Source organism: Coenobita brevimanus, chromosome 100 (assembly GCF_032717465.1).
Source record: "Coenobita brevimanus isolate Jiangsu-jjx chromosome 100, ASM3271746v2, whole genome shotgun sequence".
NCBI classification, from domain to species: domain Eukaryota; kingdom Metazoa; phylum Arthropoda; class Malacostraca; order Decapoda; family Coenobitidae; genus Coenobita; species Coenobita brevimanus.
Genome location: NC_137053.1, coordinates 61456608 through 61472779, shown reverse-complemented (window position 1 = coordinate 61472779; position 16172 = coordinate 61456608). Strand labels below are relative to the sequence as shown.

General features: G+C 41.3%; 1 protein-coding gene across 1 annotated transcript in view; it reads left to right on the top strand.

Annotated features, from left to right (window-relative positions):
* Window positions 1–15806, top strand: part of LOC145414678 (uncharacterized) — a 200080-nt gene extending 184274 nt beyond the window's left edge. The window contains exons 11-16 of the mRNA XM_080284196.1: window positions 1356–1565; window positions 3438–3607; window positions 5125–5413; window positions 6801–6941; window positions 6984–10679; window positions 15796–15806. Of these exons, the coding sequence (XP_080140322.1) occupies window positions 1356–1565; window positions 3438–3607; window positions 5125–5413; window positions 6801–6941; window positions 6984–10679; window positions 15796–15806 (4517 nt within the window). The remainder of the gene's footprint in view (window positions 1–1355; window positions 1566–3437; window positions 3608–5124; window positions 5414–6800; window positions 6942–6983; window positions 10680–15795) is intronic.
* Window positions 15807–16172: the final 366 nt, after the last annotated feature.

The following is a 16172-nucleotide window of genomic DNA, read 5'->3' as shown; positions in this document are numbered from 1 at the left end:
AAAAAAAAGGAGGAAGAAAATAAAACGAAAATATAGAATCAGAATAAAGAGAGAGAGAGAGAGAGAATCAGGATTTTTTGGGGGTAGGGGGGAGTTGTGGAGGAGAGAGAGGGGGGAGGGGGAAGGCTTTGTAGCACTGATCCTATTCTCTCTCTCTCTCTCTCTCTCTCTCTCTCTCTCTCTCTCTCTCTCTGTGGAGGGAAGGAGGAATGCTTAGGTCTGTGCATCTATTTTTCCATTTACCTGTCAAGCTCTATTTATCTGTCTGTATTTTATCTATTTTCTCTAGTAGTGTGTGTTCATGCTAGCTACTGAATCACACACACACACACACACACACACACACACACACACACACTTTGAGCCTGTTTACACGAGCAGGCGCAACATTTGAGGCAGTGAAGAGTCTCACACATCACAGGCTCTCTTACCAACCTGCCTCACCCCTGCCTTACTCTGCCTCGCCCCTGCCTAACTCTACCTCACCCCTGCCTTACCCCTGCTTCACTTATGGCCTCTCTTTTACTGTCCTACCCATGTCTCATCCCTGCCGTACTCCCTGGTTCACCCCTGTCGTACCCTCCCTCGCCCCTGCTTACCCTTCCTTACTCCTGCTTTATTCCTGCCTCACCCTGCCTCACCTTACTCAATCTCCTTCCCTGCCTCACTCCTCAAACTCTGCACCTCCCCAGCCTTACTCTATTGCGCCCCTGCCTACCTAAACCATACCTCACCCCCTGCCTTATCCTTGCACGTCATCATCCTTACCCATACTTCATCCACCCTCACTCCATCCTGCCACCTCACCCCTGCCTCACCCTGCCTCACCCCATCTTGCAACCTCTCCCCACCTTACCCTGCCTCACCTCACCCTGGCTACCCTGCCTACTACACAACCTCATCCTGCCTAACCCTCTGACGTGCCTTACTCCATCCATTCTCCACATCTCAGCCTCCCTGCCTTACCCACTCCAGCCCTCCTCGCCATGCTCTGCCTCACCTTAACCTCACCTGCCTTACCACACCCCAAAACACCCCTGTCTCTCTCACGCTTTATATCTCACCCTTTTACACCCTACAGGGGTTGGAGGAGGGAGCCACCGCATGAAGATAAAGATAAAGATAGAGAAAAAAGATAAAGATAAAAGGTAAAGATAGAGATGAAGATAAAAAAGATAAAGATAAAAGATAGAGAAAAGATAATGATAAAAGATAAAGATAAAAATAAAGATAAAAAAGATAAAGATGAAAGATAAAGATAATGTTAAAAGATAATGATAAAAAATAAAGATAAAAGATAGAGATAAAAGATAAAAAAAAACACACCTAAACTAATCTTCCTTTCTCTCCGACAGACATGGACGCCAGCCGGGGCCCCTCTCCCGTAGGTGGGGGGTCCGCGGTGTCCCCCAGTGGGTTCCCCCCGCTCGCCTTCCCCTCCCCCCGCCACCACGAGGGGAGGGAGCCCACCACAACCACGCGGCCCAACCTGGACATCTCCGCCCTGAAGAAACAGTATGCGAGGCTGAGGGAGAGGCAGAAGCAGGCACATATTATTCTGACAGGTATTTTGAAAGAGAGAGAAGCAGGCACATTTTTTTGATAGAGAGAGAGAGTGGTGGGGGAGAGTTGTGTATGTATTTGCCAGGTTGTTGTAAACGGGATTTGTGTGCGTGGTTTCGTGTGTGTGTGTGTGTGTGTGTGTGTGTGTGTGTGTGCATAGGTGTAGTATACAGAATTTTACTTAGCTCATGTTGTCCTTTGTGTGCATGTATTCCTGTGTGTGTGTGTGTGTGTGTGTGTGTGTGTGTGTGTGTGTGTGTGTGTGTGTGTGTGTGTGTGTGTGTGTGTGTTTGCATAAGTGTAATATATAGGATTTTACTTAGCTCATGTTGTCCTGTGTGTGTGTGTGTGTGTGTGTGTGTGTGTGTGTGTGTGTGTGTGTGTGTGTGTGTGTGTGATGTATTGCGGCGCTGAGAGCTCATTGACGGAACAAGACAATAGTACTCTCCATACTCTCCATAGCACTTCTTCGTGACTAGATCAGACAGACAAACAGACAGACAGGAAGGCATGATTGTCCCTGAGATAGACTGACAGAGAGAAACTGGAAAGAAAGACAGCATCACTTCCTTTCATAGCAGTGACAGACAGACAGACAAATAATACCTACACTTAAAATAGACAGAACTTGGGACAGACAGAGAAACAGACACCAATCCTGTCATAAAGGAGAGAGAGAGAGAGAGAGAGCCTGACTGGACCTTAGACAGACAGACAGACCAGAAATAGACAGGGAATCAAATACAGCGGGCAGACAGACAGACACAGACGTATTAATCACAAACACACACACTCTCTCTCTCTCTCTCTCTCTCTCTCTCTCTCTCTCTCTCTCTCTCTCTCTCTCTCTCTCTCTCATGTGTGTGAAATCAGGAAAGTGGGACGCGACAAATTAGCTAATGTGTTGCTGGTGTGGATGTGAGGTAGGCACGACACACACACACACACACACACACACACACACACACACACACACACACACACACACACACACACACACACACACACACACACACACACACACACACACACACACACACACACGGATAGATGGTTTTGTGATGTGCCGTTTGGCCATTTTAAAAGTGAATCATGTTGGTTAAGATCCCTAGCACCATTTCCTAAGCGACTTATTTTGCTTATTATCCCTTACTGCCCTCGCCTGTGTTATATAAATCCCTCTAATCTCATCATACTCAGCACAGATAATGTTCAAAAAGGCTATTAACCAGGTGAATCCTCCCTACATTTCATTCTTGTGTTACTGGGGTGTTGCATGTGTTACTGAGGTGTGTTGAGGTACTGAATATCCTGCCTTCACTTCGGTATTGTTGCTTTATGTGTGATGAATCCAAAGCAACGTATGGCCACGTGTATCCAAAACAACGTGTGGCCATGTGAGGAAACCAAAGCAGCTTGTGGCTATGTGAATCCAAAGCAACTTGTGGCCATGTGGTGAATCCAAAGCAGCTTGTGGCCATGTGAATCCAAAAAAACGTGTGGCCATGTGGTGAATTCAAAGCAGTGTGTGGTCATGTGGTGAATCCAAAGCAGTATGTGGTCATGTGGTGAATCCAAAGCAGCTTATGGCCATGTGAGTCCAAAGCAGTGTGGCCATGTGATTCCAAAGCAGCTTGTGGCCATGTGAATCCAAAGTGTGGCCATATAAAGAGTTAGTAATGTTCGTTGTGGATTGAACCAGATTAATTTGAAAAGTCCCAGGAAAGGGGTGCATGAGAGGGAACCACATTTACAATATTGGTAGCACTACTATGTTTTATAAGTGTCTCTGAATATGTTACATGTGCCAGTAGTACTTCTGTGTGTTATAAGTGTTTCCCGAATGTTACTTAATGTGCTACTTGGCGTTCCAGCGTCCCAGCAACGCGTGAGTAGCACCCTAGGGAGTGTGGGTAGTGGGGCTGGCCAGCGTTCCACAGCCCTCACCATGAACCACCTACTGAGGGGGAAGAAGGCGCTCACCTCCAAGACCAAGCGTGTTGTGCCACAGGGAGTCATACCCACTGCCAAGCCCAAGAGGAAGGTGGGTATACACAGGGAAGAGGGAGGTATACAGAGGAGAGGGAGGTATTCACGGGGAAGAGGGAGGTTACAGAGGAGAGGGAGGTATACACAGGGAAGAGGGAGGTATACAGAGGAGAGGGAGGTATACACAGGGAAGAGGGAGGTTTACACAGAGGAGAGGGAGGTATATACAGAGGAGAGGGAGGTATTCACAGGGAAGAGGGAGGTATATAGAGGGGAGAGGGAGGTATACACAGCAGAGGGAGGTATACACAGAGAAGAAGAAGATATACACAGGGAAGAGGGAGGTATACAGAGGAGAGGGAGGTATTCACAGGGAAGAGAGAGGTATACAAGAGGAGAGGGAGGTATACCTCAATCGGTAGAGAGTTGGCCTGCAGTCCTGACGGACCCGGGTTCAAATCCCGCTGAGGCAGGGAACAGTTTAAGGATTTTAATTTAATAAAATCAGACTTTACTGATCTACCAGAAGACCCTTCGACATGTCGTAAAAATACCCCCGCTAATACCAATACACCAGTCCTGTATGAGACGGCCCTAGCATGTATTCAGTATGGACGGTGGGTGTTAGCGCCGAAGTGGTGACATGTAGAGGTGTGTGTACGTAGGAGGACTACTGGGCCTTGAAAGCAGGCTGTGAAGCCTATGCCCAGAGTCGGTCACACACACACACACACACACACACACACACACACACACACACACACACACACACACACACACACACACACACAAAATACACAGAGGAGAGGGAGGTATATACAGAGGAGAGGGAGGTATACACAGAGGAGAAAGAGGTATATACAGGAGAGAGAGAGGTATATACAGTACAGGGGAGAGGGAGGTATACACAGAAGAGAGGGAGGTATACACAGGGAAGAGGGATATGCTTATAATAATGTGTGTGCTTAGAGTAGTTTCTTTTGCTTTAGGTTCTTATCTTTTAGTGCAGGGTAGTGTATAAAGTGTGTATATACTGTAATTACATGTGAATATACATACAGTGTATGTGGTGTATATGTATAGATGTAATGTATATATTGTACCTGTAATGCAGTGAGTTATCAGTAATTTAGAGAACCTGGGGTGCATCAAATGTCAGAGGATCATTACTGCGTGTTACAATCCCTTTTGTAAATGTGTGTGTGTGTGTGATATGCATCTGATTAAAACATAATTGCCTGCTTTAATGACCGTGGAACAGATTGGCAATAATCAAAGATGTTTTAGGCACCAAAGTTTCTGATAGTAGACATCACATGCTGAACATCATTTTTATTTTATTCTTCCTGCTGCTGCATGATTTTATTTACTGTAACAAGAACACCTTGTAGGGAAGGATGATGAAAGGAGTCTAATCACTTGTCGGAAAAATCTCCCCAGAGCTGAATATGGGAACGTGAAGGTGTATGGCAGTTAGGAAAGGCTTTTGGGAATGGGCTATCAAGTCTATGCCCAGAGATGAGGAAAACAAATGAAATATGAAAAAAGCTAAATTAGACACTCCCTCACCAGGCGGACCGCAAGCTGAGCGACTCCACTGGCATGCGGTCGACACCACAGCCCAAGCAGACACCAAAGCAGACACCTGGGGAGGGTGGAGGTGGTGGCGGGTTCCTACAGAGCCCCCACCAGACTCTCCGCAGGGCTCCTCCAGCAGCCTCCCAAGGGCCCCCCAGAGTAGAGACCCTCTACTGGAAGGACACCCCTCGCAGGGACCGCCGTGCCTCCCTGCCGTCTGGTGTGAAGCTGCTGGAAGGGTCATCGCAGGGACACACCACCCTGGGAGTGCCTGCTGAGATGGGTAGGCAACAGGGATGAAATTTTTGCCTCTCTGAGAAGAGTAAGGACTACTTGAAAGATAATAATACTTTGTGAAAATTCGTCACTTAAGAGTAGTAAAAACTTTGATGGATGGATACATAAATATATGAATAATTAAAATTTAGCCTCTATACTGATTCTTTATATATATTGATTGGTTGGTTGATAGATAGATAGACAGACAGATAGAGAGATACACAACATAAGGTTATACTATGCCAGCTACCAGCATATGATTTTATTCAGCTGAGAATGAGTTATAGGAGCCCCAAAATGTTAATGTTGTTGCCATGACCCCTGCCATACTTGGAACACCTGAAGTATTGTGTTCCTATTAATTCCCAGGTGCTGTTTTTCACCTGAGAGCGAGTAATTAGAGCCTGAATGTTAAAGTCCAAGATACTCCATTACTATGTGTTTACTTAAACTTTTTTATTTATTAATTTATTTATGACTTACCTCTTCAGTGTGAGGATGTTTTGATTATTTTTCTTAATGCTTTCTTCAGACTTTTATCAACTCAGCCAAAACTTTTGCAAATGAAAAGGTTAGATGTTGTTTTAACCTCATTTACTTCTAGAGGACTTACTTAAACTGAATTAAATTATCTGTGTGTGGCATGTTTAAAATTATAAAAGAGTCATCACATTGGAGGGGATATGATGATGTTTGCAATAATCATGCCAGAAGCAGGTACTGTATTAGTGAATATGTTTACAGTTTATTGGTACTGTGTGTGTGTGTGTGTGTGTGTGTGTGTGTGTGTGTGTGTGTGTGTGTGTGTGTGTGTGTGTGTGATTTAACCCCTTCATTGCATTTTTTTGTGTGAATTTTCCTGACACCAGATTATTCATTTCATTTAGTAGAGCCCCCTGTTAGAGAATAAATTAATGAAGGCAATATCTAACCCCTCCAGTTCAGAAAGTATATACTGAAGTTAATAAAACTGTCAGCAGATAGCAAGAATAAATGATAAAATTGGCCATCCTTGTATGCTGAACTCTACATCTGACTCTTTGGAAGAAAGTACATATCCACATACAGAGCTGTTATTTGTTTATATTCAAGGCCTCATCTGGTTAGTTTTTTGGTGTGTATTTTGCAGCTGTTTATTGAGGAGCTAATTTAAAAGCACATGCTAGACTACAAAGGAGATAAAAAAAGCAAAACACCTAATGTCACCACTGATGTTTGTTATGGAGAAGACTATGGCTTTGGTACAGTATTTAGTTCTGTGGTTAAAAAAAAAATAATAATAATTAAAAAAATAAGGAAAGCCTAAGGATCTGTTTTGTTCATGGCTAGCTTTTAATTGTTTTCTTTTGTTTTGTTCAATACTGGGTTTGATTTAGCTCTTTTCTCTTCAGATGACGAGGATGGCAGCAGCAGCACCTCGACTGAGCTGTGTGACGATGACGATGACAAGTTGAGTGACATGGACACAGAGGTTGCTGAAGAGCCTCGTCCGGCAACCACATCACCGCGCCTGGAGACGGTGCAGGAGGCTGGCAAGCTGTCTCCACACCCAGCCACCCCATCACCTGCACCAGCACCCACGCCCTCACCAACTCCAGGCCTACCCTCAACGCCATCACCAACACCTGCACCAGTTCAACAAAAGGATGTCTCTCAGGATCAGAAGCCAAAGCAAGAACCTGTTGTTGTACCTGAGGCAAAACCCAAAAAGGAAGAACCACAGGCAGTGGATGTAAATAAGACGCCAGCCAAACCAGTTCCAGCATCACAGTCTCTCACGCCAGTTGCAGTAAAGGCAAAGGCAAAGGAAAAGCCTCGGAGGAAATCAGGTGTAATTGAGCCAGAACCAGATGAAACAGCAAGTGTGGAATCTATAGTTCAGAACTTGAAATCCTTAGGAGCAGTAATCCCTCTGGATGATTTGTTATCGAAGAAGCAGCTAACCGCAGCAGAAATCATAGCAAGAATTCCGTTCCCAAGCGATGTCAGTTTCATGAAAGAGGGTGCTGAGGGAACTGCTGACAGAAATTCAATAGCACCCCGACCCTCATCACCATTTAGCACCCTGCATAATGTCACCCCAGAGGTCTCACCGCTGGGCAGTCCTGTGTTGAGGCTGTCACCTGAGCTCAAACAAGACTCTGCTCTATCTACAAAGCCATCACCTACCACCTCACCATCAAAGTCAGTGTCACTGTCGTCATCACCCTCGCCACATGACTCACCCAGTAATCAAGCATCCAAAGTTGTTAGCAAGTCGCCCTCAGATTCACCAAGTAAAATTCAGAATCTTGAACAACAGGGAGGTGTCAGATTATCTCTCATCGGTTTGCCTCCTGTGTCTTCGCCTGATTTTGTAGAAGATAGTTCTTTCAATCCACCCAAGAGTCCCAAAATCACAGTTGAGGATGAAAGGAGTAACATTTTTGAGATACATGCTGGCCGCTCTGGCACTCCTCAAGAACACCAACCGAAAGTCTCATTGACAGTTGATAGCAAGGAGATTGACAATGGGATAACTGATAGTATGGATGTCAAGGCTGATGCACCATCAACAACAGATTTGAGTCAAAAAGCAGATACAGAGGAAGACTTGTCATCTGTACCATGCAAGAAAGAAGTATCTGAGGAAGTGAAGGTAAATGGATTGCCTGTGATGCACACAGCAGTTGATGATGATGATGGTGCCGAGAAAGAAACTAGTCAGCCAGAACATGAAATATTATCAATAACTGCAGATAAACTTTTGAAAAAAATTGTCTCTGCTGGACAAACAAAGGCATTTTTGGTTGACAGTGTGGATACTTCAAAAGAACTGCCTAAACCATTAGAACCTTGTGCTACTAATTTTACACAGAGTGATGGAAATGGCAACCAGAAGTCAGAATCATATGCAAAAGTGCATAATGATCAGCACCCTGGAGAAAATGAGGTTGAAGAGGAGTCTGAAACAATTAGAGGAGCATTAGAATTTTTGTGCCTTATTGCAGATATGAAGAGAGGTGAGAAGATCCATGAAACTGAAATGGACAATGAAATATCACAGCCAGACAAGCTTGTTGAAAATCTGGGAGTGTCATCATCAGTCAGCAGGGTATCATCATCACCTCCTGCCACCACAACACCATTCAGTACCAGCTCTTGGTTGTTTTCTTTGTCACGCAGTTCTCCTGAACATACCACCTCATCACCTGGTGTTAGCAGCAGCGTCGTAACAACATCATACAAAATGCTGCAAGAGAGCACATGTAGACTTGTAACTGCAGGAGAATTAGAGCCATTTACTGCACCTACCACATACAGTTCACCAACATCATTAGAAACTTCTGTAGCTGCCTCCCAATCCTTGGAGAAACCATCAACTATTGATATATTGTCTTTGACACCAAAATCTGTAACTCTAGATGAAGAGGATTTACTGTCAGACACAGGTGTTGTTGGGGTGCCCTCACCAGCGACTATTACATCTAGTTCAGCAGAAGAGAAAACATCGAAAATTAGTTTTTCACTTATATCCCATGATTTACCCTCCTTCACAAAAGACTTAAGTGATGTGCTATCTAAATCTACTGATGATAAAGATCTACACCCAGTAGCTTTGACAGAAGTTAGTAGAGTAGCAATGAGTCAAGATATTACTGTATCAACAACAGCACCTAGTGCTGTCTCACCAACAGCAGAAATATGTGAGAAGGTGTCTATGATTTTGTCATCAACAGAAAGTTCAAGTTTCTCACAGCAACAGGATATAGCTGTAAAAAGCATCTCGCCTTCATCACCTGAAGTCAGTGTTACAGAAGCGATATTCTCTGTGGCTGGCACTTCTGCCTCCTCACCAGTCACCACTACCTCTGTCACTTTCAGTTTGTTGAAAAAAGAAGTAACTAAATGCTTGTCTGCTGATGGTGGTTCAGATAGCTTGATTTCTTCTGCTTTGGTCTCAGAAACAATAAAACCTTCACAGATGAGTTCCAGTGAAGACCTCAAGACAGAAATCATACCTTCACTTGGAAGTGAGAAAGAAATTGGCCCTGCATATACAACTACAAGAGTTCATGAATCAGGTGAAGCACATCCTCACCATGAAAGGAGTGCCTCAGAACCATTACCATCAAAACCATCATTAGAGGAAAGAATTTCAGCTGTGCTAGGACTAGATGCATCTGCAAAACCATGGTTGACAAAAAGTGAGAAGTCTCCACCACCATCAGGTGCATCAACCAGAGAAAATTTTATTTCTTATCTGTCTTCCGTAGAGAGCTCTAAGAGTCTGCAAGAACATGAGTTAGAGGAGAGTCTTGTATTTCCTAAGAATCCATCCGGTAATCTTTCTTTGCCATTGACTGTTATGATGGAAGATAAAACCCCATCTCCCTCAGCAACCCTTGGGAGAGAATCATCATTATCTGCGTCACTAGAAGGTCGATTATCGCAGTTCACAAATGCTGCCAGTGATGAAAAGGAAGATGGTGAAATGTGTGGTGGAGTCAGTGAGGAGAAAGATGGTAGATCTTCTGATGATAATGAAGCAGAGGCAGAGACTGATTACTTTAATGGTAAGGAGCTCAGTTCAGAGGCCATTCGGCAAAGACTGTGGAGGGGCGTCAAGTCACTGAGTTTGGATGCAGATGTTTGCTTGGATCCAGAGGTGTTTTGTTACCTTATTGAGCAAAGTTCAAAGCAGTGTAGAAAATCAAAGGATGGTGACAAGAAAGTGATGCCAAAAAGAAGAAACAGTGAAGTCGCTTTACAGCAGCTAGTTAAAGAAAATACAGAAATCATAGAAAGAATTCTCAGACAAAAGTCTGTAGAAGGTTCAAATTGGAGGACACGTGAACTTCCAGCCAACACAAAAAATGAGGAATCACAGACTTCTCCAAGAGAGCCTGACATGAGAGACATCTCAGTGTCCTCATTTGTTAGATCTCTGAGTGAAAAGAAAGAAAATAACCACAGTCCTGACTCTGTAAGTAAACCATCAGCCAAGACTGTGGAGAGTGAAGTGAGTGGTGCAGCTGCGAGTGAATCACGTGAAGGGGCCACAACCTCGCATGAGCCCAGAACTATCAAAGTTATATCCCCTAAAGGCACAAAAAGTTTTACACCAGAGAGAAAGAGTTACAAGGGGGAGGAAAGTGCCTCAGTTTTAAACCCGACAAGACCAATCACATTCAATCCCTTTCCAACACGCAACATCCCGAGACAACCTAAGGAAGTTGGAATCAAGTTAGGTCTGTATAGTCCCACAAAAAAATCACCAACCTCTCCAAGTTAGTGATGGGTTTGGTGCTTTTTTTTTTTTTTTTTTTTTTTTTTTTTTTTTTAAATACAATATATATAACCTACAGTCATCTGGCTGATGCGCTTGTTTCATATAGAATAATTTATAGTCTTGATTCTTTGCTATCTAATTTTAGAAAAGATTATAGAAAAATCTTCATACTGTTCTATAAGTAGTGAAAGAAATGAAGCAGCTTTGAAAGGAACTTAACACTTGTCTAGATTGAGATGCCAGATTAGCAGCTACAGGTAATGTATATACAGTATATATATTTATGCACTTTCTGCTATATTATGAAAATTGTTTGTGTGAAGGTGTGAACAGTCCCCAGTTTTTTATGATAATTTCTGAAGCCCTGTGCTGACAGTGGACTTGGTAATGTGTGATGCAGGTTTATCACATCTAACAATCACAGTGGTGCAGAAATGATCATCGGAAATGATAGTCAGTTAATTTTCATCTGACAACTCGGCAACTCCTGCAACTTGAATAGTATACTAAGTCGAGATTGCATGAATTTCAATGAACCTAAGTTATGAGTTAAAAATTAGCCCCCATGGTTACTAGTCAAATTCATCCTCCAGCCTGAGCTTTAAAGGGTTATGTAGCTTGGTCAGATGAAAACAAACAGACTACAGTATAGGGACTTGCTCACATCCAAGTGCATTCGGTTTTGATAATACGTCCAATTATTCCAGTTATTCTGCTACTTGCCTAGGGAGAAACTGAAGCTTCCCTTGCTCATTCTAGACACACCTTGGGCTGTATTCTCATTGGTTTGGGAGGTTTACTAGTTCCTCTTCCTTAACAGTTAATTTCTGCATATGACACTCTAATATTTTCTTGTATGTTACTGAACTTTATCCATATTAAGATTATTTAAGTAACATAGAAGAGCATAGTAGGGTGTAGTATACTTAATAAATAACAGAGGAAGAGATAATATACTCTTTTTACTCTAAGTTGGCCTAAAATTGCCATCTGCCCATCATGAATGCCAAGTTAGTGTATAATAGTAGGTTAATACTAGAATATGATGCAGGTCATGAAGAAGTGTAATGAAAAGGGTGTAGAACCATAGCATTGTTTTCTTCTGCCACTTGTGCTGTGTGAAATAAGCTGCAAAAGGATGAAAATCTGGGCCAGGCTAAAGTAAAAGGACTATAGTAAGCTTCCTTTGCCAGTGAGGGTACGACATCATCCTCACACCAGTAAGTTCCCCGCCGGCATCAACTTGCCATTCTACTTACTCTCCCACCCCTTTGAGTTATATCTTTCCCTGTCCTATCATGTTGAATTGCTGCTTTCTCATAACCCAGAGAATTGTGCCCTTCACAATCCCACACCAGTTGCCTCTCCCACCTGCCTTAGTCCCAGTCACTAAAGCACCACAGTCTTATCATCATCATCATCACCATCATCATTATCATTATCATCTTCATCATCATCCCAGTCTCCTTCCCCACCTCAGACTGTTATTTTGTGTCATTCAGTATTTATAATCTGATCTTGCAAAGTGGCTCTTAAGCTTATATTTACTTATTTCAGAAAGATTTTTCATTTGTGTATTGGGCTTGGTTAATGTTTAGTATTGTTATGGCCTAAAAAGTTACTTATTTTTTTGTTTTTATATTTTTTTCAGGATATGAACTTGCAGGAACTACATATATTAGCAAAAAAGAAAAAAAGAAAAAAAAAAGGCCGTTGTATTTTTCAGAGATGTGAATGTGCAGGAGGTACATATATTAGCACAGTTTTCTTTCTTCAATATATACAGAACCACTTTCCTTTTTCTTTTTTAATATATAAAGGAAGTGAGCTTGCAGGAACTCCACATTTTAGCAAAAAAACAAGCTATGTGTGGTTGTTTGTTGTTGACTGAATATTGGCCATACAGTATTATTGAGAGGGCTTGATAGAGTGGATTTACAATGCAAGAAGTCTGAATATCTGATAATGTAGACCAGTGAGTCTTCATGATAAGTTGACAGTTTTTTTATTCATTTGTTTTATTTATTTATTTTGACATGACATCCACAGTAACTTCTATAAATATTGCCTGTTAACTCTTTCATTGGGCATGGAACACTCGGTTATATTATTCAGCTCAGCACTAAAATTTTTTATTCACCTGAGAAAAATCAAGAAAGACTTCGAAAACCATCTTGAGTAACTGTTTCTCATCTTTTGGAACACGCAGGAATTTTATGTAGGCTAGCACCAGGATATTATATTTATATATGTATTATTTATTTATTTATTCAGTCAAGAGAAATCCTAGCAGTCGAGGAATGAAAGTTCAGCTACAACTTACAATGCTGATTTGCCCTTTTTTTTTTTTTCCAGGTTGGACCACTACTGTAATTATATGAATCATGTTGTGGTATTTTCAAACATATGTTCAAATAATGCGGATAACAGTTTTTATTAATGCAGAATGATCTTGATAATTTTTCCAGGTAATAGTGAGGGTATGAGAGTGTGTATGTATGTGTTGGTTTACATGTATTTTTTATTTTTGGCAAGGTGATCAAATACTGCCTAGTTCTTCTTGGTGTTAGTGGGAGTTATGAAAATTTGTGTGTGTGTGTGTGTGTGTGTGTGTGTGTGTGTGTGTGTGTGTGTGTGTGTGTGTGTGTGTGTGTTTCCACTATAAATGGCAGCTAAACATTTATCATACCTCCTCTCACACGTTCCACAGAGAAAGCATGTGACATAACATGCACAGTTGTGGACAATTTTATTGATTCATTTGGTCATTGTAGCAGTAGTAATAGCTGTAATAGTAGTAGTAAAAGTAGTAGTAATTTCCCTATGTTCAACTGAAATGCGAACCTGGCGGACTGCTGGCCAAGTTGCCCTTCTCCAGCAGTCAACCGTACCGGTACTCTTTTCAGGGGTAAGGAGAGTTGACAGACGTTTGTAGAACTGGGCAAAGGAGCCACTTGGTTATATCAGTGCCACCACCAGAAGGTGCTCCTCTCTGACTCCAGATTGACCCAATAAATGATTAACAAACACAGTGAGTGGTTAAAATCAGATCCCAGTGAGGCGTTCTTTGGAGACCATTAGGGTTTTTCAAAATAAATAAGAGTTTCATATTTGTTCAGCTAAAATGGACAGTAACAATTTCGTCAGTTGTAGGTTAAGAATTGTACATTTTCTTACCCCCTTTTTTTGTTATAATAACCTTTTTGGCTTGATTTTAATTTCGTTCTTGCTCTCATAGAACTTTTTTTTATTCAGCTTAAGATGGATCTCTTTAGTAGAGGGGTCTCCCTGAAACTGAAAAAAATTGTTTAGTACAGTAGTGGCAGAAAAAAAAAAAATCATCCTTGGTCTGAAGTGATTAATTCACTGACATTTCAACTACTTCATCAGAAATTACTCGTGTTCTTTTCATGTTTTCTTTTTGGGAATTTTTAGATGCAGTACAGTAATGGCCTTGACAGATTTTTATACTATTTTTATACAGTAATTCTATAAAGCACAGTAGGAGTATGTAACATATTTCCTTGCGTGGCACACTTTGTTGTCATCATCCTGGCCTTTTTTTTTCCCCACCTAAGGATGAGGTGAAGTGGAATCCAGATATTTATGTGGGAGAGCCATTATCAACATATCCTGTGAAGTGGGCTACACATCCATTCACACATCATCATAGCCCCGCCTCACTAGCTTAACCAGGTGGATTTTTTTTCATTGTGTGTGTGTGTGTTTTATTGCAATGCCAAAATGTTAATATCATGACTTATGCTAGCTTTTTTGTTCAGTTTATCCTGGTGAACTTTATAATTATCATCCTAACTTCCCCCCCGCCCCACCTAATGATGAGAAGTTCTGGCTCCACACCACATACCTCACCATCTGTGGATGTTATTTAGTTAGTTAGTCATTTTTTATTTATTTTCATTTTAGATGCACTTCATATACCTACCCTTGCATAATTTTTGAGGGATAGGGAAGCCTAACCATCTGCACTTTTGTTTTTTTATTTACTTTATAGGTGACCTTCATTTATACCTTTTACAGTACATGTCTTGATATACATTTTCAGTTATAAAGAACTTCATAGGATCTTAACCCTTTCAAACTGAGGACATTAATTTTTATGTTATTAGGCCTGTAACCAGACTACGCATAAAATTTGGCTTAATAGATTTCCCTTATAGTGAATGGGTTATTGAAATTTATCTATAACTTCTCCAGTTTGAAAAGTCTCCCCCAAACTCATTAATCTTGTCTGCAGGTAGCCAGAATAATATGAAAAAAAAAAATGTCATCAGAGTGAGGTGGTTAAATTTACTTCTTTTGTTATTATTGTCTGCATATCACTCTTTTTTACACACTTTACTTAAATAGCAGTGTGGATGTAACATGCTGTAGTGTGAACAAGTCATTGCAACAGGAGTGCAAATCAAACTTAACAAAGCTGATCTCTTGCTGGCTCATTTTGATGTAGTGTGTATACTGTTTCTTTGTGAGAGAGAGAGAGAGAGAGAGAGAGAGAGACAGACAGAGTCCTAAGTTATGACTTAGTTACATAGTGAGAGAAAATGTGAGCGAAAGAGAATAGTGGCTACTGAGATAGGCAATATGAGAGAGTGAGAGGGGGGGACGGGAGGAGGTCTGGAGTAGGCAATATTGCAAGTAAGCCAGAATCATAAAACCTTTAAAAGAAGGAGAAATAATTATAATTCGTTATTCAACCTCAGTCACACTCCATTAGGTAGGAGGACATCATTTTAATTTTGTTCCAGTTAACATGGAACCATTTTATCATCATCATCACCACCTTGTCTCTTCTTCCCACAGGTTGAATGAGGTAGGTTCCAGAAAGAAAAAAAAAATGATAGTGGGAGAACTAATCAGCTAAGAGAAACTGTAGCAGTCAGAAGCTTCCAAAATTATCACAAGTCAGTCCTTCTCTGCTCTTTGCACACCTAGGAACTATTTAGGGTAATGTCACAATTTTGTTTGGTAGCAGAGAGAAATCATGGTGGTCAAAAGGTTAATAGTCATGGCTTCCTGCAACATTCCATATCTTCCTTTAATTTCAGACAGGAGTATTTTTAACACTCATACTCCTATATTTGTTATTCCAGAAATCTTCTAAGTTTCAATGAGAAGTATTTTTCTGTATCGTTCAGTTTCTTACATCATCCAGATATTTCATTTTAGAGAGATATTTTTCTATAGAATTTCTTCCTATTCCAAAAAAATTCTAATTTGAGAGAGGAGCATTATATCTATCTTTCAGCCTTTTGCATCACTCCAGATCTTTTTTTTTTTTTTTTTTTGACCACTCCTCTTCATAATTTTAGAGGTTATTGTTTTCATGTCTGTTCCAAATATCATCCATTTAATTTCAGAGGATTATTTTAAAACCTTCTTATTCCTGCATCATTCCTACATTCAGCTTTCTTCAGTCTTCCTCAGATTTCAAAGTATTTTGTATGTCTTTAGCTCATATCCATCTGTT